This window comes from Carcharhinus amblyrhynchos, chromosome 20 (genome assembly GCF_965287045.1).
Source record: "Carcharhinus amblyrhynchos chromosome 20, sCarAmb.v2.hapA, whole genome shotgun sequence".
Taxonomy (NCBI): domain Eukaryota; kingdom Metazoa; phylum Chordata; class Chondrichthyes; order Carcharhiniformes; family Carcharhinidae; genus Carcharhinus; species Carcharhinus amblyrhynchos.
In genome coordinates, this window is record NC_137343.1 from 13,960,556 (window position 1) to 13,982,714 (window position 22,159).

The following is a 22,159-nucleotide window of genomic DNA, read 5'->3' on the forward strand; positions in this document are numbered from 1 at the left end:
CTTTATCTAGAGATTTGTTTTGTTCTCTCGCACTTGCTGAAAACTTACTCATGCCACACTACTGGCTTTCCATGATGTGACATCTGCCAACATCTCCCAGACTACATCCAGCCAGAGTTGGCAACTCTCGCTGCCACGTTTCCTCCATTACAACAATGACTACACTTCCGAAAGTATTTCATTTCCTGTAAAGCATTTTGGGATCCTGAGGTCACAAAAAAAAATCTGCCGTCCTTACCAGAGGCGGCACAGTGGTTAGCAGCACTGCTGCCTTGCAGCGCCAGAGACCTGGGTTCAATTCCTGGCTTGGGTGACTGTCTGTGTGGAGTTTGCACAATCTCCTTGTGTCCACGTGGGTTTCCTCCGGGTGCTCCAGTTTCCTCCCGCAGCCCAAAAACGTGCAGGTTAGGTTGACTGGCCATGCTAAATTGCCCCTTAGTGTCAGGGAGATTAGGCAGGGTAAATATGTGGGGTTATGGGAGTAGGGTCTGGATGGGATTGTGATCAGTGTACACTCAAATGGGCTGAATGGCCTCCTTCTGCACTGTAGGGATTCTATGATTACCTGGTCTGGCATGTCTGTGACTCCAGACCCACAGCAATGTAGTTGACTCTTAAATGGCCAAGCAAACCTTCACATCCCATGTATGAATATTTTAAAAATATACGTATCTATATCAATTTGAAAGGATACATTCATGGAGCAAAATCAGATCAACCATTTTTAAATATCGGGCTAATTGAGGACTCAGGGAATGTGCAGAGGGCTATTAATTATTGCAATAAAACCTCTGCTTTTAGTGAACCTCGTAAACCATTTTCTTCAACTTTGCTACAGTTGAAAATAAATTTGAGAAAAAAAAGTTTTCAGCTTCAAGAAACATTGAAGATGACTGTCTGCTTTTTTTAATAACAGGATATTCTGAATGCTTTTACAACCTCATATTTACATTGACTGTATATTTCAATAAACCCAAAAAAACTATTCTGTTGATCTAAATGCAAAAAAAAATTTACACTTCAATTATCTCAGGGATGTGTCTTAACTTTCAAACTCGAGTTAGGCCATGTTTTCTGTAAATAACTTACAAATTTCCTCTGAACCGTCAAGGTGAAACTTCACGGGTGGAATTTTACGCCAGCGGGATTTTACAGTCAATGGACTTTTTTTTTTGTTTACTTTATTCCAATCCAATCAAGTCAAATTAAAGCCAATTCAGAGTCCCAGCAGGTTATGACATACCCGATCCAAACTGACAAGACAGGGCTCTCACCTCCTGTCTTGGGCTTGATCGACGTGATCCAAGCTGATTGGAGTAGGTGTAGCTCCTCCTCCAAGGCTTGATCTCATTTGCATCTTAGCCAAAAGGCCGAGGTGCCACTTTAAAAAATTGCTTCAAATGAAGCTAAATTACAACCCAATGACTTCAACAAAGCGCAGCATGTCAACACTACACTTGATCTTAGCCAAAAGGCCGAGAAGCAGACTCCACACAAACAGTGAGCCCAAGGCTGCCAACGGACATTTGAACATCTCACCACATTTTACAGTCCTGCCCTCACAACGGGATAGCAAAATTCCACCTCACATTTCCGTGAATGGGAATCCTTTTGGTAAGCCTACACAAAAGATATCCTGAGGGACAATCCTGGGATTCAGTGTATGAGATATGGTAAGAGCTGGTCATGTTTAAGTGTATTAAATCACATTATGACCTCTTGGTGTGTTGGCAGTGGCTCAGTGAATAGTATCCTCATCTCTGGATTATTAACTGTGGGTCAAAATTTGAATATTTAATCACAGTTGACACTTCTGCTTCTTCCCTGTCTTAGGCAGTCCCTCAGAGTCGAGGATAACTTGTTTCCACTCTGTTGAACTGGGTTTCGAATAGCTGATAAATCCAATCTATGATCTGCACATAGAGGTCAGGTAGTGTTGGAAGGGTTGGCGAGATGAATTATTTGGGATTTGAGAGGTCTTTCTGATACTCGATTTCACCTTTACATGTTCCGCGATGATGGGGGGCACAGTAGGACAGTGGTTAGCACTGCTGCTTCAGTGCTCTAGGGACCTGGGTTCGATTCCTGGCTCGGGTCACTTTCTGTGTGGAGTTTGCACATTGTCCTCGTGTCTGTGTGGGTTTCCTCCCACAGTCCAAAGATGTGTGGGTAAGGTTGATTGGCCATGCTAAAATTGCCCCTTAGTATCCTGGGATGTGTAGGTTAGAGGGATTTAGTGGGTAATAATATGTAGGGATATGGGGTAGGGCCTGGGTGGGATTGTGGTTGGTGCAGACTCGATGAGCCGAAGGGCCTCTTTCTGCACTGTAGGGTTCTATGTTCTATGTTCCTCAATGTGTTCACTGTCTTCCTAAATTAACCTCCATTTTGCTCGGTCACAACCCAGGGTTTCCCACGAATCAACAGGAAATATCTGACCTCTTCAGGGATGCTTTGAAGAGATCCTTAAAATGTTCCCGCTGTCCTCATGCGACTGAGTTCCAAGTAGAGCAGTTGCTTCAGGAGTTTGCTAGCAGGCAGATGAATGCCATGTCCGACCCAGCAGGGATGGTTTTGAGTGGTTAGCGCTTGGTGCTGGGCAAGTTGATTTGGGAGCGGGCACCTTTTTTGCCTCCAGATTTGGAAGATGTTGCGAAGGCACCCACTGGTGTACTTCACCGGTGCTATGAGGTGCCTGGTGCAGATTGTCCAAGTCTCTGAAGCATACAGGAACATGGGGATCACTGCTGCCCAATAAACCATGACTTTAGTCTTGGGTTTGCTGACCCCCCCGGTGAAGTACTGACAAAGACTTCATCTTCTTTCCATGGGCTCCCTTCTCATCAGGCACTCAGAAAAAGTCAAAAGGATTGGGTAGCATGGTGGGTCAGAAAATTATCTCCCTTCTTTAATTTGTATTTGAACACAGCGTTGCAGATGGACGGGGAGAAGGTATAAGCTTCTAACTAAAATTATTTGGAAGGAATTGCTATACAGCAGCTGCATGGCTGAGGTAAAGATTAGGCCCAGCTGTGATGCTCCCCACAGTCAGCTAGCCTATCAGCCTGCCTCATTACTTCAGGATCATCCAGTGAAGTCCATGGAAATGGAAGAAAACAGAAAACAGACACTGAATCAGTATCACCCGGGGGCGGCATGGTGGCACACTGCTGCCTCACAACATCGGGGACCTGGGTTCGATTCCCAGGTTGGGTCCCTGGCTGTTTGGAGTTTGCATGTTCTCCCCATGTCTGCAAAGGTTTCCTTCGGATGCTGGGGTTTCCTCCCACAGTCCTAAAATGTGTGGGTTAAGTGGATTAGCCATGCTAAATTGTCCCTTAGTGTCAGGGAGACTAGCTAAGGTAAATGCATGGGATTTTGGGGATAGGGCCTGGATTGGCTATGGTCAATGCAGATTTGATAGGCCAAATGGCCTCCTTCTGCACTGTAGGATTCTATGATTTTAGACACTAAATCAAGATCAAAATGATTTCTCCCCCACCCCCATCCTGTTTAGTGTCCCACCCTGATGGTTCTCATTACTCCAAAGCAACAAAACCACAAGAAATTGTAGGGTTTTAACTGGCAGTAAATTACAGCATTCTACCACCTCCTCCCCATCCCCCACCTCTCCTGACACAGCATCAACTTTATGTTAAATGTTCTGAGGTGAATGTCAAGTCACGGATGCCCTTCACTGAGCAAGCCTTCCATTATTTAGGGAGAGGGCAAGATTTGATGCTGATCGATGTCAAGTGCTGGGGAACATGGTTCACTGTCTCATCTCTACCTCAAAACTACTGGACGGTGGCTTTCTATCATAGAAATGCTGCACTGGGGCCTGTTCTGAAATTCCTCCCCTCAGGCTCAATCCACATCTTCCACCCAGTGTTTATACCACAAGTATTCCACATCAATGCAATAATAAATAATCCACTGGGCGCATTGCTGTTTCAAATTTATAACCTAATTTTCTAGCTGTTATTTATAGATTTTCTTTAAGGGAAAACAGAAGGGTAAAGACGGCCTCTGCTAAAGTTATCAATGTGAATATAAAATGAGCATTTAGGGTTCAGTTACAACAACAGGAGGAATCTGCCTTTGAGGATTCCTGAACTGTGATGAAGTCCTATCAGGAACCTGCCTTTTCATTCCTGGACATCTTGTTTTATGATTTTAATGTGGGAAAAGATGATTGGGGATTAGAGATTTTACCCAGAATACTCTCATGTGACCTTCTAACATGGACCATTGATGGCTATAGGATGGCACAGTAGCACAGCGGTTACCACTGCTGCTTCACAGCGCCAGGGAGCTGGTTTCGATTCCCAGCTTGGGTCACTGTCTGTATAGAGTTTGCATGTTCTCCTTGTGTCTGTGTGGGTTTCCTCCGGGTGCTCCAGTTTCCTCATACACTTTGAAAGGCATGCTGGTTAAGTGAATTGGTCATGCTAAATTTTCTCTCAGTATATGCGAACAGGCGCCATAGTGTAGCGACTAGAGGAATTTCACAGTAACTTCACTGCAGTGTTAATGTAAGCCTACTTGTGACTAATAAATAAACTTTAACTTTTAAATATGGAGCAGGAAGATCCATGGTTTAATCCATAAACCGTGTGGAGTTACCTGACCGCAGTTAGGGTGACATAGAAACCCTACAGTGCAGGAGGCGGCCATTCGGCCCATCAGGTCTGCACCGACAACAATCCTACCCAGGCCTTATCCCCGTAACCCCATATATTTACCGTGCTAATCCCTCTAACCCACTTATCCCAAGGCACACTAAGGGCCAATTTAGCATGGCCAAAGCACCTGACCCACACATCTTTGGACTGAGAGGAGAAACTGGAGCACCCGAGGAAACCCACATGTGGAGAACGCACAAACTTCACACAGACAGTGACCCAAGCCGGGATTCGAACCCAGGACCCTGGAGCTGTGAGACAGCAGTGCTAACCACTGTGCCTGCCACTGGGTAGCAGTTGGAATTTTATAATTGGCCTCAGTGTTGTTGGTTATAATGGGGGTTAATTAACCAGAGTTCCAGCTTCTGGTCTTCCTGCCAGATATTGCAGGCATGTGGTCACCTGATGTCCATAAATCCACAATCCTTCCAGGACTCCTTGAGTACTTTGCCATCCAGGATAAAATGGCAGGTGAAGTTTCAAGTCTTAAGTGTGCATAGGATCAGCCTCAACTGTGATGCCTCCACCGTGAAATAGCCTACGGATACTCACTGATTAACCTCATGTATGTAATAGCCACCCAGGGCTACCAAAGAGCGGTCAATGTACGCAAAACTGCACTAAAGAGAAAATGAAGAGGCAGGGATCCATTTTAGCAATCACATGAGCTACCTCAATTCATTATTCCCACCAGCTACTGGCTGGGAGCTGTCTAATCCCACAAAGTTTAAAAAACTGCATTAAATTAAACTACAACAGATAACGTTGTCCACCGCTGCCTTCTCACCTCTATAGTAAACATCACGGAATGGTGCGTTAACAAATTCTCGAAGGTTTCCTGTTTTCTCTGCAATCTCGAGCATCACCGGAATGGTATCATTCTTCCCATTGGTTAGGTTTAACAGTGCTTTCGGCAAACATGTCTTCCCTGTTGAGGGTTCTGGGAATAAGAGAAAGACAAAGAGCTGTTATTCTCAACTCTCAATGTGCTGCTACACTGTGTATGTTGCAGTAAACAGATATTCCCAATGCGTATCGGGATGGAATGGCGGGACAGCAGAAGGAAACATGGCGCCAGTCTGCCACTTTCCTTCTGAACTCAGCTGACTTTTCTGAGGATGGGAGGAGGGGTGGTGGGGTAGTAGGTGGGGAAGTGTAGTCGCCAGCCTCATTATTTGGGCATGTTGAGATCTTTCGGGAGTTTGTTAAGAGCTCGTCTTTCGAGTTTCCAAGATTTTCATGGGGGGGCGGCATCTATTAGGAATTCTCTGATGGTGACCTGCCTCATGGGAACAGGGGCACCGAAACTCTTTTATCTGATAGGAAAAAATTCTGAAAGTTGGGACAAAAACAAAACCAGCAATAACATTTCAATCACAAACCTTTCACTGCCCTATCCCAGATCCCAGCTCTCTATTTGCCCTGGTCACTTTGGAAATGAAGAACCTCTTCTTTTTCCCTTTGGACCACACAGGGGTGGCAGTCATAGCAATGGCTACCAATCTGACCATTTCCGTGATGTCCCATTTCCATTCTCACCCACAGCCCAGACACTGGCAGAGCCAGTGCTAGGATCATTAAAAGTCTGACCCTGTCAGAACCGAGCTTCACGGTAGACTGGATGTAGAGGCAGGAGTGCCCCCCCCCTCCTGATTCCAAGGGGAAAAGAAGGCCCAGAGAAACTGAATTTTAACGTTAAAAATAATTTATTGTTGATTTTTAACTCTACGCCCCATGATGCGCAGTTATTGCTAGTAAAGTGCTTTGTTTTTTAAACAACAATTCATCATGCAACAAACCTTGGCGTTCACATTCCTCCCATCTCACCCCACACTTATCCTGTCCTCTATTCAATCTTGGGATTGTGTAAATGATGATAACCCTGGGAAGTGGGCCAGTTCACCGCAGGACTTTCAAAGGCCATCCCATTATCTGATCATCTTGACTTTCAGGCGACTTTTCCAACAACCATTGGGTCTTAGGTGAAAATGTTTGGTTTCCATGCCAACATTCCTGTGGCTCATGCACATTAGCATTAACTGCCCAAAATGTGGCCAAACAGAGATACAAAATGGTACCTCAGGTAGCCAAGAACTAACTCATAAAAATGTATGTATTTTAGGCAATGTATGTACATGTTTTGCCTAAAATAACACCCAACGTCATAAAAAGTTTGCCTTTTTTTGATCACCCCTTATTTGGGGTCAATAATTGCCTCAGGAACTAAGGAATTAAAAACTGTTGCCATTCTTATGCATCCTCCAGATTTATGAATAATCCTGTAGTCATGGGTCACCTTGTACTATATAAGTTAATGTGTTATATTGTACTCAATAGATTCTACTAGACTTCACTCAGTTCATCATATTCTATAGATTAAGGCATTATTTTATATTTTATAGGTGCTGAGCTGATTTTTCTTCGTGTTCTAGGCTTATCCTTTAATCCATAGATTCTGAGTTGACCTTTTATTCTATAACTTCACAAACAATCCCATGGCTGATTTTGAATTCTAAAAATTTGTTTAAAGTTTATTGGTGTCACAAGAACATAACATAAGAAATAGGAGCAGGAGTAGGCCAATTAGCCCTTCGAGCCTGCCCCGCCATTCAATAAGATCATGGCTGATCTGTCGTGCTTACAGTAACACTGCAGTGAACTAACTGAGAAAATGTCCTAGTTGCCGCCTCTCTGCTGCCTGTTTGGGTACACGGAAGGAGAATTTAGCGTGGGCAATGCACCTAACCAGCACGTCTTTCAGACTGTGACGTGATACTGTATTGTATGGACTGTTGTTTAGATTTCGGGTTGAATCTATCATCTATAGACTCATGGTTGGTTCCTTTCGTTGGTTTAATCTTTTTGAACAGTCCAGGGGCAAACCACCCATTAGTTCACTGAAACTACTGAGCAATCATCACCTGTCTTTCTCCTCTGCAACCCTGAATGATTCCTGCTCTGTACAACACACTGCAACTGAATCTGAATTTCTCTTTCCAATCCTCCTCAAATATTCAATATTAAACCTCGGAAAATGTGCTATATCGTAAATGTTCTATATCATAGAAAACATTGTAAGATGAAACAACGCATGACATAAGATAATTCAGCACACATTACAACCCAGCAAGACAGACTATGGAATACCACAGAATTCCAGAAAATCCAAACACAATTAGGACAATGGCACACAGAGGAGTCAGTGGTGCAGTAGTATTGTCGCTGGACTAGTAATCCAGAGACCCGGGGTAATGTTCTGGCGACCCGGGTTCGAATCCCACCACAGGAGATGGTGAAACTTGAATAAAAATCTGGAATTAAAAGCCTAACGATAACCATGAAACCACTATCAATTGCCGTAAAAACCTATCTGGTTTACTAATGTCTTTATCTGGTCTGGCCTACATGTGACTCCAGATCCACAGCAATGTGGTTGACTCTTAAATGCCCTCAGGGATGGTCAATAAATGCTGGCCCATCTCATGAATAAATCTCAAAAAAATGGCTCCTATCATCCTTTCAGTAACATCCACACCCCTAACACAGTCTTAAATAATAGGGTAGGAAAATTACAGGGAACAGATTTACCACAAAACTGATTAGAAAACCCTGACTGTACATCTGAGGTTTGCTACACCCACTGGCAACAAGAAGCCACCCTTCTTGGAGTTGGCGAGGTAGTGTTTCATCTTTACCAGTTGGGCATTCATTGTTACCCGGACAGAGAGTGGGTTCTGCCTCTGGCACTCTCTCCTCCCTGTCCTTCATGAGACTCTCATGGCGAATGTTGGCCAGCTAAGTAAAGATACCTAAAGATTGCTCAGTGTCTCAAGGTAAATTTGAGAGGGAATCATTTCCCCATAAGCTGAGAATCTCGAGGTGAGATACTTGTTATTCCCAAACTTATGCAATTCCATTTCTAACCAAGCTAAAAATATTGAAAATGCTGGAAATACACAGTGGGTCAGTCAGCATCCGAAAGAAAAAAATAATCCTCCACAAAATAGGTGGCCTCACGTGAAATGCTAACATGCTTTTGTCTTTCAGATGTTCACTGACCTGCTGTTTCCTGCCAATATCTTCTGTTTTTATTTCAGAAACACAGCATTCGCCATTTTTCCTTTGCAGTGGTTACTCACGGCTTGCCCTCACTCTGAATTTTCTTCTCTCTCTCTCTCTTTGGGGAGAAATCAACATAAGAAATGAGAGCAGGGGTGGGCTATTTTGGCCCTTTGAGACTGCTCCATTACTCAATATGGGTGGTCTACCTGAATTTGTCTTCCCATCCTAACTCCTGTATCCCTTTCTTCCCTTTGGTGTTGAAAATTCTATGGAATACACTCAATGACTGAACATCCCCAGCCCTCTAGGTTAGAGAATTCCAAGGAGTCACAAACCTTTGAATGAAGAAATTTCTCCTCATCTCACCTAAATGGCTGACTCTTTATTCTGAAGAATGTGACCACTGAGACCATCTCTCATTCTTCCAAAATTTAGAGAATCTAGGGCAAGTCTACTCCATTTCAACTCAAAGAACAATTCACTCATTCTATCCATCAGTCTCATGATTTCCATTTCACCCACCCTGACTCAAGACAAATATAAAATTTCCTCAAGTAAGGAGACCAGAACTACAAAGAGTACTGCCTATCTCATCTCGAAGTTCTATCCCCACCAATTACAATAAAACTTCTTTACTCTTACACTGCAGTCCCTCTGTAACAAAAGGTAACATACAATTAACCTCCAGTGAAACAATGCCTGACAGCACCAGGGACCCAGGTTTGATTCCTGGCTTGGTGACTGTCTGTGCGAAATCTGCATGTTCTCCTTGTGTCTGCGTGGGTTTCCTCCCAGTGCTCCAGTTTCCTTCCACAGTCTGAAAGACACACTGGTTAGGTGCACTGGCCATGCTAAATTCTCCCTCAATGTACCTGAACAGGTGCAGGAGTGTGGTGACTAGGGGGCTTTCACAGTAACTTCATTACAGTGTTAATGTAAGCCTACCTTGTGACACTAATTTTTTTTAAATTCTGATTCCTTATGTAGACTGGGTGTAGTAAAGGGGTTCTTTTATCACAAGCATTTACAATCTATTACACTCACCTTACAAAAGAAATATTCTCTCTTCGCATTATACCTTCTTTCGTGTTACATGCCAGAGATTAATTTTATCTCCAGATGTTGGTAAGCTTTAAGGTAAATGATAGTCTTCAAGTGGGAGTAAGGTGGGAACACTGGAATGAACATGTCTGGTTACCTAAACAATCAGAGTTTACTGAAGTCTAACAGTGATTGCAAATTCAGTGGCACTGAGTACAAGTCCTCTACATCTGGATTTTCACATTACCTCGAAATTCCTCATCCGTCAGACGTTTCTTTTGACTTAGTAGAAAAACAAGCAAGCCATCCAGTCCAGCAACAGACCCTTGAGACACAACATCAAACAGGAGGGCCCTGTTAAAGACCTTCAGAACTGGCGGTGGTTCAGGTGCCGGGGCCTTTACTTTTGGACTGTTTTTACTGGAAGAAAAAGAAGAAAAGAACATGAGGTGGAGTTTTACAGGGAGAAAAAGGCTTCAAAACTGAAGTATGTTTTAGGTCACCAATTCAAAGTGCACCTTATCCTTAAAGGATACTTAGTCAAAATTAATGTAATAGAGTTGTTAGCTCATTAGCTGAAAATTTTCTGAACGTTCATCTATCCCTTCAGGCTGTATGTGTGGTAACTTTATTTTGTTGAGGGGGGGAGGGTAACATCGAGGTGAGGAATGTATAATTTGGAGAGTGTCAGCATCACTCTCAGTTCAAGTTAAAGGAAGGATAAATCTCTATTGTGTCTCATTAATCAGCTTTAGCACCATCCTGAGAATTCACTTCAAAGAATCAATTCTGCTGCCTTGCATCAAAGCTGCTTGTTCTTTTTTCCGAGTAAGAGTCACACAAGAGCCAATACAATACAATAGGAGTCGTTACAGCACAAAGGCCAATCAGACCATCGCGTCTACTTTGTATAGCAATCCAATCAGGCCCATTCCCCTGCTCCATCCCAGTAAGCCAAAATAAACTAAGCTTAATTTCCTCAAGTGCCCATCCAATTTCCTTTTGAAATCATTAATCAGCTCTGTTTCCAACATTAGGTCATTGCCACAGTAGCACAGTAATTAGCACTGTTGCCTCACAGCTCCAGGGATATGGTTTGGGTCACTGTTTGGGTGGAGTTTGCATGTTCTCCGCACATCTGTATGGGTTCCCTCCAGGTGCTCTAGTTTCCTTCACCGTCCAATGTTGTGCTGGTTAAGTGAATTGGCCATGATAAATTTCCCCTTAGTGTCCCAAGTTATAGGTTAGGTGGATTCACCATGATAACTGAGAGTGGTTAAGGGTATAGGGCAGACCTGGGTAAGATGCTCTTTCAGAGAACGGGTGTAGACTCGATGGACTGAATGGCCTCCTTCTGCATTATCAGGATTCTATGATTCTCTTAATTGAATCCAGATTTGTCATTTTTTTTATGTTATACTTCCAAGCTTCATGGGGGGAACTTTTCCATGGCAGATCCCAATAATGACTGAACAAGCTGGGGCTCCTTTCTTTAGAAAAGAAGGTTGAAGGGTCATCTAACAGAGATCATCAGGATTATGATAGGGTTTGATGAGGTAGCTGTAGAGAGGATGTTTCCACTTATGGAAGAGACCAGAACTAGGGGTCAAAAATATAAGATAGTCATTTATAAATCAAATAGGAATTCAGGAGTGGCTTCTTTATCCAGGGCCCGATTAGAGTTTGAAACTGGCTATCAACAAGGAGTGTCTTAGGTGATTAGGATGGATGTATTCAAGGGGAATCCAGGATAAGGACCTGAGGGAGAGACATATAGAAGGGTATGTTGATGGGGTTGGATGAAGAAGGACAAGAGGAGATTGGAGGGGGACACATTCATATGGTTCAAATGGCCTGCTTCTGGAAATAATTTGTCATGTACTCAATTGAGTTTGCTGAAATATTGCTGAAAAACAGGATTATGATTTGAGTATGGTCAAGCAGCCAGCTGGGATATTCACTCGTGCATGATTAATGCAAACATGGGTAAAGGGTCAGAGAACAAAAGAAACCAATAGCACCTTATTTCAAGGAGGCTCAGCACTTTCAGGAGGGAAGAAGCACATCAAGATACACTAAGCAGTGCACTCATTCTCTCTCTCTCCCCCTTACTCTTCAGTGTTACAAAGTCCACTTAGCTTTAATGGGAGACTTATAACATTATGAAAGCCATGTCACTCCATCTACAGGAACATTGCCACCATTAGTTACCAGTGGTGATGTCTAACAAACTTTTGGTGTTTAACAAGTGAATGCTTTTATTCCATGAAGAGGTTTGAGGATCCGCTCTCTGTGTGCTCCAACTGGTTGGAGGAAATGCAGAGCTAGGAAGAACACAAGAACATAAGAAATAGGAGCAGGAGTAGGCCATCTAGCACTTTGAGCCTGCCCCGCCATTCAATAAGATCATGGCTGATGTGAAGTGAATCAGTGCCACTTTCCCGCTTTCTCCCCATAACCGTTAATTCCCTTGTCTATCAGAAATCTATCTACCCGTGACTTAAATATATTCAACGAGGTAGCCTCCACCACTTCAAAGGGCAGAGAATTCTAGAGATTGACCACCCTTTGACTGAAGAAGTTCCTCCTCAACTCCGTTCTAAACTGCGCTCCCCCCCCCACCTTATTTTGAGGCTGTGCCCTCTAGTTCTGCTATCTTTTCTAAGCGGGAAGAATCTCTCTACCTCCACCCTATCTAGCTCCTTCATTATCTTGTAAGTCTCTATAAGATCCCCCCTCAGCCTTCTAAACTCGTACAGACCCAGTCTATTCAATCTCTCTTCATAAGCTAACCCCCTCATCTCCAGTATCAGCCTGGTGAACCTTCTCTGTACTCCCTCCAAGGCTAATATATCCTTTCGCAAATACGGGGACCAAAACTGCACACAGTACTCCAGTTGCGGTCTCACCAGTGCCCTGTACAGTTGCAGCATGACCTCCCTGCTTTTATATTCTATCCCCCTCGCTATAAAGGCCAACATTCTATTCGCCTTCTTGATCACCTGAAGGGCAGGAGTCGATGGGAAGAGCAGAGATCTGTTTGCATGGCACTTATCCTCAATAATTCACAATCTTGCAGAAAGTAAAAGTTGCTCTTCAGACATTTTGTTCAGAATACCATCAAAGTGAAAAGTTCATGTTAAAAGGGAAATACAGTCATAGGGCAGACAGAAACAATAATTAACAATATCCGGGTAGGAATTTGTTAAACCCAACTGTTAGTTGGCTTTGATGATTGTTTCTATGTGTTATATGACTATTTTTAAGTCCATCCTCTCTTCCCAGGCTCTTCCCCCAAAACATCTTCCTTCATACAAATGGAACTGAGGGCTTCTCAGCTGTGATTGAACTGAATGGCAGAACAGGTTGAAGGGGCTGAATGGCCAGCTCCACACATTAATCCAATTTTTCCAATCACCGTCTGAAATTCTGCTACCTGATAAGGAGTTCACTGCCACTGGGGGTTTTAACCTTAAACTTTATAGATAAATCATTAATGATACTAATTAAATATTCTTAATAAGGTGGTTTTAACATTTTTCCATTCACTTGATGGATGATGTTTGGTGCTGAGAGTTTCTCCAGAAAATGAGAGGTGAATGATAGAATCAGAGTCTAAACATTACTCACTTCATGGACTGAATTTTATGACCTTCAATGATGGCAAACATGGGGCATAAAATTGGGCACCCTGCCCTTTCCTTGCCTACCCTCATGGGTATTTGACCCATGATGAAGGGGTCAGACAGCTAACTTACCCATGGGCCAATTTTTACCCTTGTGCTTAATTAATGGCCTCTTAAGGACCTCCTCCTTCCATCACAAGTATTTTACCCATGATAGGGAAGCCCCTAGCCAAGTGTCCAGGCCCCAGGTAAAACTAGTGAATAAAGTTCAGGAAAATCTGAAATTCCTCCCCAACTTTCTAAGATGGGCATGTCTGAACTGCAGATGTTGGTGACATATGTCTCTTCAACCCTGTCAATCCAGTTAGTGAAGATCAGGCAAAGGCACATTTGTCATTATATTTCACATTTGATTTTCTTTTACTCTTTCCTGATATCTGGGCATCATTGACAAGGCCAGCATTTGTTACCTATCCCTAATTCCCTGGGAGAGGTTAGTGATGAGTTGCCTTCTTGAACCTCAGCTGCCCACCTGGTTTAGGTATACCCACGCTGTTGGTAGGGAGGGAATTCCAGGATTTTGACCCATTCACAGTGAAAATACAGAGATGGATTTCCAAGTCAGGAGGGTGCGTTGTTCAGAGAACTTGTCGGTGGTGGTGTTCCCCTGTATCTGTTCCCCTCAACCTTCTTGGTAGTCACCGTTGCGGGTTTGAAGGAAGGCTTGGCAAATTTTGCCAAGTTTGAATTTTGAGAGTGTGAAGATTTGAAAATCCTAAATTAGGCTAACAACTTATTTTATATTGTGCTTTAAACATAAGTAAAATTCACACATAATAGAAATAGATCAAGGGATGCATTCTGAATCATAGGAGAGATCAGGAGAACATTCAACCATTTGGTTGGATTAGAGGTTGTTAAGAAGGCGTACGGTGTCTTGGCGTTTATTGGTAGGGGGATTGAATTTAGGAGTCGCAGTGTAATGTTGCAACTGTACACTACTCTAGTGCGGCCGCACTTGGAGTACTGTGTGCAGTTCTGGTCCCCGCATTACAAGAAGGATGTGGAGGCGTTGGAGAGGGTGCAGAGGAGGTTTACTAGGATGTTGCCTGGTATGGTGGGGAGGTCCTATGAGGAGAGACTGAGGGATTTAGGGTTGTTTTCGTTGGAAAGAAGGCGGCTAAGAGGGGATCTTATTGAAACATATAAGATGATTAGAGGTTTAGATAGGGTGGATAGTGATAGCCTTTTTCCTCGGATGGAGAAAGCTAGCACGAGGGGGCATGGCTTTAAATTAAGGGGGGGTAGCTACAGGACGGATGTCAGGGGTAGGTTCTTTACCCAGCGGGTGGTGAGGGATTGGAATGCCCTGCCTGCTGCGGTTGTAAATGCGTCTAGTTTGGGGGCGTTTAAGAGATCTCTGGATAGGTTTATGGACGAAAAGGGATTGGTATAGGCTAGTGGGTCATTGTTTTTGTAGCTGGTCGGCGCAACATCGTGGGCCGAAGGGCCTGTTCTGCGCTGTAATGTTCTATGTTCTATGTTCTATGTTCTAGAGGGTTTGAGTAGGTTTTATGAAGACAAAAATGTGCAGTTGGTGAACACCAGGATCTGTGGGCACTAACAGCCTGAGCGATACATAATTTATTGGAAATGTGAATTTAAACTTTGCAGGCAGTGACAAAAACCACATCGAAAGCTTCTAAGCAATGCACGAGATAGTACGGAAAGGAAATTCAGGTTGTCTGAAGCCATATAGTGGTCAAGCAAGTTTCAGGAGATTATAGTTACTTAAGATGTATTGTCCATGGATGCTTAATGTACAAATGTACCTTCCAGAACATCTCCACCCCTCACTGATCTCCACCAGCCCCACTTAGCAATACAGGATTATACACAACCAAACATGGTCAACACCATTCATTCATTGGGATTATCCCAGAGATTACTGACTTCATGCATCTTAGTGCAGCATTACAAATTGCCTCATTGTCCCTGAGTAATGAAGGAAAAAATCTTACTCGATTGCTGTCCCATGACCAACGTTGGAATGTATGTGTTTTGATAATAACTAAGGGCAGCTCAGCTGTAATGCCCTCCCACTGTCTTATTCATTCATCAAGGATGACCAGTTTAACAAGCTGTTGAAAGTATCTCAGTATGAGTCACTGCTCCCAGGAAAACTAAGGGAAAGATGTAAAGGCAGAGGTAAAGAAGGATCTCTAATAATTTGGTAAACCTCAATCCTCCAGAAAATCCACGCTCCTCTAATTCTGGCTTCTTGCATCTTAGATTTTCATCACTCTACCATTGATGGCCATGCCTTCAGCTGCCTACGCCCCAGGTTCTGGAATTTCCTTCATTAATCTCTCTTTCCTCCGTTAATAACCTCTTTAAAAACATACCTCTTCAACCATGTATCTGGTGATCTGCCTTAATTTCTCCTTCTGCAGCTTGGTGTCAAATTCTGTTCAATAATCGCTCCTGTGATGTGTCTTAAATAACTTTTGCTACGTCTTAGCAGTATATAAATGTGAGTCATTGTTGAAAGGTTCAAATTAGTAGCATTAATTTTAAAAGAGTAGCATCTCTCGGGAAAAGTATCCTTTTGCTTTAATTGTTTCCAAACACACAAGTTCAATGACATCAATTGGATTAATGAGGCTGAACACAAACTGTGGAATTTTAGTAATGAGTGTTTTAAAGTAGATGGTTAACATTTTTATTATTGTAGTGGATACATAACTCCCCCACTTGCAGGATTTGGCATGTTCATTACAAATTGCACACAGTCCAATTTCAATGTCATTGTCAAACACTTCCACGAAGACAGCATCCTTTTAAGTGCCTACCACTGTCTGAAAGAATGTGGAGATCACATTCAACAGAAATCTTTGCAAATTTTAAAATTAATTCAGACACTGTGGGGAATATTCGCTGCTCTTAAAGAGGTCCCTTTTTTTTCAGAATGGGATCATCCAGGGCTTCCTCAATGATTACACTCTGCTCTGGCAAAAAGAACAGATGTAACAGAACCCTATTCACCATTCAAAGTATTCAGTCTTAAAAGCACAAAGACTCTGAAGAACCACTGTTCAGGTGCACAGACTGCGACTTCATAACCACAAGTTCAAGAAAGAGGTCCCACCACACAGCACAGCAAGAAAATGTCTTGCTCTGTTGGAATTAAGGAAGGAAAAATATTCAGTCCCAACCACATGTATGTGTGAGCAACGTATTCAAACATCACCTCACATAGGTTGCATTCATCTACAAGACAACATTTTTTTTTCTTAAAAAAGAGCCAAATGACACTTAGTGGATTTTTTTGTGACCAGTGCCAGTCATTGGATTGAATTCCTCTAATTAACTCATTTCTGTGGGAAAAGGGATCACTCTTGTGTAATCAGCAAGATGGAAATATGAAGTCCTCAAATTGTTAAATCCTTTTCCAGGAAACGTATCTGTCTCTCACAGACACAACTCACATGCACACAAAGGAAGGACAACTCGTCTTTATATAGCTCCTTTGATGTTGAAAGAAAAAACAAGGCTGTTCAAAATAAAAATAATGAACTGGCCCAGAGAGGGAGAAATTAGAGGGCTGAATGATGGTTTGGTTCCAAGGATGTCTTTTAAGAAAAAGGGGGAGAAAGACATGCAGACATAATGGGCAGGATCTTCCAGTCCCCCCTGAGGCATGTTTTCTAATGGTAGAGGTGGTTCATCATTGACCACCAATGTCTGTGGCATCTTGCGTGGCTCATCCATCCTGCAGCTGAGAATCCCACTGGCAGGAAGGGTTGAAAAGACCCACCCAATTTGTTTAATAAGATGTTCTGGAGCATAGGGTCATAAAGTTGTACAGCTCAGACAAGGCCCTATGGTCCATTCCGTCTGCATCAACAATATCTACCACTAAAGGCACACTAACCCCATTTTCCTGCACTTGCCCCATATCCATGAATATTATGATATTACAAGTGCTCATCCAAACATTATTCTTCAGCATAGCATTCTATCGGGAATGGTGGGTAAAGGAAGGCAAAAAGCACAATAGACCCAAGTCAAAGGGCAGAAGGGTATGGAGAGGATGTGAGAGCAGCGGAGATTGCAGAGATAGATCTTGTCCCTGGGAATTAGACCAGAAGGACAATAAATAGATTGAATTCCAGAAAGGATGTGGTAGAACACAGGCGAAAATGTTCTGTCAAATTATCAGCAAGGTAATAATATTCACCATTATTTGTGAGTAAATGGTACTTCAGCTGAGGACTAGATACACGGATATAGGTGAGTATCCAAAAGTTGCTGTCGGGTTGCGCTATATTGTTGTTAGCTTTACAAAAATGGCATCTCGTCCTTAACTTTCCCTTTTTGCAGGAACCTGTTTTTATTTACCCTTTAAGCTCACTGCAGAAAGTTAAGACTTGTCCTTTTATGCATAAGAAATCTTTTAGCGACTTGATAAGTGTTAATGATTGCCAAACAACATCTTTAGCACTAAAAATGAAATATTACAAATTTGTAATTGCATCCCTTCAGGTTTTGAACCTTTTAGGGGGTGCAAAAATGTCAGATTTTCTATTTTAAAAATTACTTCCTTTTACTTTGTGCATCTTTTTTCTCTCTCTTAATCTAAATTTACATTCCCTCCATTTCTCTTCTTGAACCTGATTTGATTCATCCCCTCTAATTCACCATCCTTCTCAATTCTTTCTACATTTATTTCCTAATCCTTAAACCTCATCAGTTTGACTGAAGTTCCAGATTCCTTATTCCCTTTGCTGAACTATTATCATGCTCCCAGAAACTTCATGAGCAAAAAAGGTTTTGAGTTAAAAGGTGCAGAGGCAAGTCTAACTAACAGCAGACATCAACAGATGCCCCTTTACAACAAATTCTGGCCCTTTGATTTGAATCATCAGCACATTAAGATCTGGAGCAGGAGACCTAAAGATGAAAAATTATCCCAATTCATCCAATTATTTCTGTGTCTGTAATACAATATAGTTCAGTTTGGGCTCCTGTTTCTGCATTTGCATTGGCTTAATAAATCAATTCAATTCAATAATATTTCTACTGTCATAAACAATTCAGATAGCTTTCAGTCATCATGACATTTCTACACTTCTTGTTCATTATTTTATTATTGATATACGGGATGTGGGCATCCCTGGCCGGCCAGCATTTATTGCTGATCCCAAGTTGTCCTTGAGAAGGTGATGGGGAGCTGCCCTCTTGAACCACTACACTCCCTGAGGTGTAGGTATGCCCACAGCGTTGTTAGAGACAGTTCCAGGATTTTGACCCAGCTACAATGAAGAAACGATGACATATTTCCAAGTTAGGATGGTGAGTTACTTGGAGGGGAACATCCAAGTGGTATTCCCAGGTATTTGCTGCTCTTGTCCTTTTAGATGGTAGTGGTGGTGAGTTTGGAAGGTGCTGCCTAAGGAGCCTTGGTGAGTTGCTGCAGTGCATCTTGTAGATGGTACACACTGCTGTCACTGTTCTTCAGTGTTGGAAAGGTTGAATGTTTGTGGAAAGGATACCAATCAAGCGGATGGTGTCCTGGATGTCGAGCATCTTCAGTGTTTTTGGAGCTGCACACATCCAGTGGTGAGTATTTCATCACACTCTTGTGGACAGCCTTTGGAGAGTTAGCAAGCGAATTGTTGTGGCCGCAATATTTATATGGCTAGACCAGTTCAGTTTCTGTTCAATGGTGACCCCCATCCCCCCCCGGGGATGTTGATAGTGGGGATTCAGCAATGGTAAAGCCAATGAATGTCAAGGGGCGATGGCTAGATCCTCTCTTATTAGAGATGGTCATTGCCTGGCTCTTGTGTGTTATTTGCTACTTGTCAATCCAAACCTGGATATTGTCCAGGTCTTGCTGCATTTGGAAATGAACTGCTTCAGTATCTGAGGGGTTTTGAATAGTGCTGAACAGTGTGCAGTCATCAGCATACATCCCCATTTCCGACCTTACGAAGGTCATTGATAATTTATCTAGCAAGCAGAAAGATAACTATGAACTTTCCACCACAGCTGAACTCCCTGCTTTTTCCCTTTACATCTCCTCCCTCTTTGTGAGCCACTCGCCCCCAGCACCACCTCATCCTCAAAACCCCAGGGCTTTGTTGCTCAGGATTTCTGAACCTGACAGGCCCCATCACCTTGCTCCCCTACCTTGAATAAACTCATAAACTACATTTATGAGAACGTTAATGAGGCTAAGCACTTGCATAAGATCAAAAATTTGATCCGTTAGGCATAACATAACTAGCAAAAATGAGAAACTATCAAGCTGTGTGCTTGTGGTTTATCATTGGAACATTTCTAGTTTCAAACACTGATAACCATCAATAATTCTAGATATTTTACCCAAAGGAATATTGTGCCTATTATATATTATAATACCAACAGCTGTTGTTTGGTTTATACCGACAGCAACATTATGCCATGTGATACGTAGTGTGTAGCCTGTCAAGCTGTATTCCATCAAGCAAATTGTCAGTGAGTACTTGTCTGGTTATTTAACTTATTTAGTGAGTCCGAATGATGTGATGGGTAAATGTTAGCCAGGACAATGAGCAGGACTCCTACATGACAACAATGACTACACTTCAATGACTATCCTTCACTGGCTGTAAAGTCAGTTGGGATGCCCTGAGGTCATGAAAGACGCTATATAAATACAAGTTTCTTTTACTCAAGAATGTCATGTAAAAGTAACCTCAGGAAAATACCTATTAGATATGTTTTTCCTATTAAGATTCTGAAGAGACCACTGCCAAGTAATTTGTTCTGGTGTTGTTACAAGATGGGTAAATGCTGGCTAAGACACAGAGAAGTCTGTAATCTCTTTGAGTATTATCATGGGATTGTTTTCAGGGATGATGGGGTTGTGGTGTAACGTCTCATTCTAAAGACAGCCCCTCTGATAAAGGAGGACACCCTCTGATTCCTGGGATGGCAGGTCTGTCATATGAGGAGAGACTAAGTTGGTTAGGATTATATTCATTGGAGTTTAGAAGAGTGAGAGGGGATCTCACGGAAACTTATAAAATTCTAACAGGGTTAGACAGGGTAGATTCGGAAAGAATGTTTCCAATGTTGGGGGAGTGTAGAAGTAGGAATCATTGTTTGAGGATAAAGGGATAAACTTTTTAGGACTGAGGTGAGGAGAAATTTCTTTACCCAGAGGGTAGTGAATATGTGGAATTCACCATCACAGAATGTAGTTGAGGCCAAAACATTGTGTGATTTCAAGAAGGAATTAGGTATAGTTCTTGGGACTAAAGGGATCAAGGAATATAGGGGGAAGGAGAGATCAGGATACTGAATTTGATGGTCAGCTATGATCATAATGAATGGCAGAGCAGGCTCAAAGGGCCAAGTGGCCTACTCCTGCTCCTGGTTTCTATGTATTGCATTGGACACTCAGTCTGGGCTATGTGTTTCATGGCCTTGAACAGACTGCTTAATTCACTGATAGCAGCATCTCCTCTGTGGCAGACAGTGGCTTCAAGCTCGTGAAACACATAATAACGCAGAGAAGAGTCTCCTTCCACTGAGTCAAACTACAGATCTCCCTCCGCGGTTACCTGCTCAGACTGAACCCAGCAGCGTCTGTTTAACCCTGAGCTAAACTTTGAACCTCACAGGCGATAAAATAAACATTTTTGGACGGTCTCAAATTCCCCAGTAAACCAAATGGAAACACTTTATATATGTTGGCAACGTTTCCAATGCCTCCATATTTGTTATATACTCCTACAGATGTATGTATATAAACCACTCTGGCACTTACAGCAGAGCCCAATACCCTATTTAAACAGTCTTTACCATCCCTTCCTCCTCAACATATTCCTTTCCCTCAAATCAAAGTTTCTCTCTGCATCCCCCACTACAAACCAACTTTCCATCTCTTCTTGGCCGAGTTTTCCTCCTTCTCCCTGCTTGCCTTATTACCCTCATCATCAGTTATTTTCATAACAATTTTAAAGGAGCATCAAGTTCAGCAGGATCATTCTACAATCTAACACACCTCAAAATGGGAAGATGTCAGGGGGATTTTCTGGTCTCCCCACGATGTGGTGGGGGGTGGCATGCCATTTGCCGGCAACAGGACCTTCTGTCAATGGGATTTCCCATCCCAAGCCGCTGTGAAACCCCCGGCAGGGGGTACACCATGGACGGGAGCAGAGAATCTCACCAGTGTGAACAGCCAGGAAATTCCTCCATTGTGAAATATTGTAACTTATCAATCACAATTTTCTTTTCCCTCCTTTTTTGAAGATGCCCAGCAGTATATATCCTGGGGGTTACCACTGACCAGAAACTGAATTGAACTAGCCATATCAATACTGTGGCTACCAGAGCAGGTCAGGGGCTAGAAATCCTACAGCAAGTATCTCGCCTCCTGACCCTCCACCATCTACAAGGCACAAGTCAGGAGTGTGATGGAACACTCTCCACTTGCTTGGATGGATGCAGCTCCAATAATACACAAGAATCTTCACACCATCCAGGACAAAGCAGTTGCTTGATTGCTAACCCATCCGCAAACGTTCAATCTCTCCACCTCTTGATTTTGAAGTATTTTTGGGAAGTTTTCAGTCTTTTACAGTGGAGACAGACACAAAATTTCAGCATTTCTGCTATTTTCTTGTTTTCCATTATTAATTCCCCAGATTCACTCTCTAAATAGAGGACCAACACATGCTTAGTTACTTT

The 22,159-nt window shown here is 42.7% G+C and overlaps 1 protein-coding gene across 1 annotated transcript in view; it reads right to left on the minus strand.

The window, feature by feature from the left end:
* Window positions 1-22,159, minus strand: part of trpv4 (transient receptor potential cation channel, subfamily V, member 4) — a 76,514-nt gene that overhangs the window by 48,927 nt on the left and 5,428 nt on the right. The window contains exons 2-3 of the mRNA XM_080208105.1: window positions 10,036-10,208; window positions 5,473-5,625 (exon numbers count right to left, since the gene is read on the minus strand). Coding sequence (XP_080064231.1) covers window positions 5,473-5,625; window positions 10,036-10,208 — 326 coding nt within the window. The remainder of the gene's footprint in view (window positions 1-5,472; window positions 5,626-10,035; window positions 10,209-22,159) is intronic.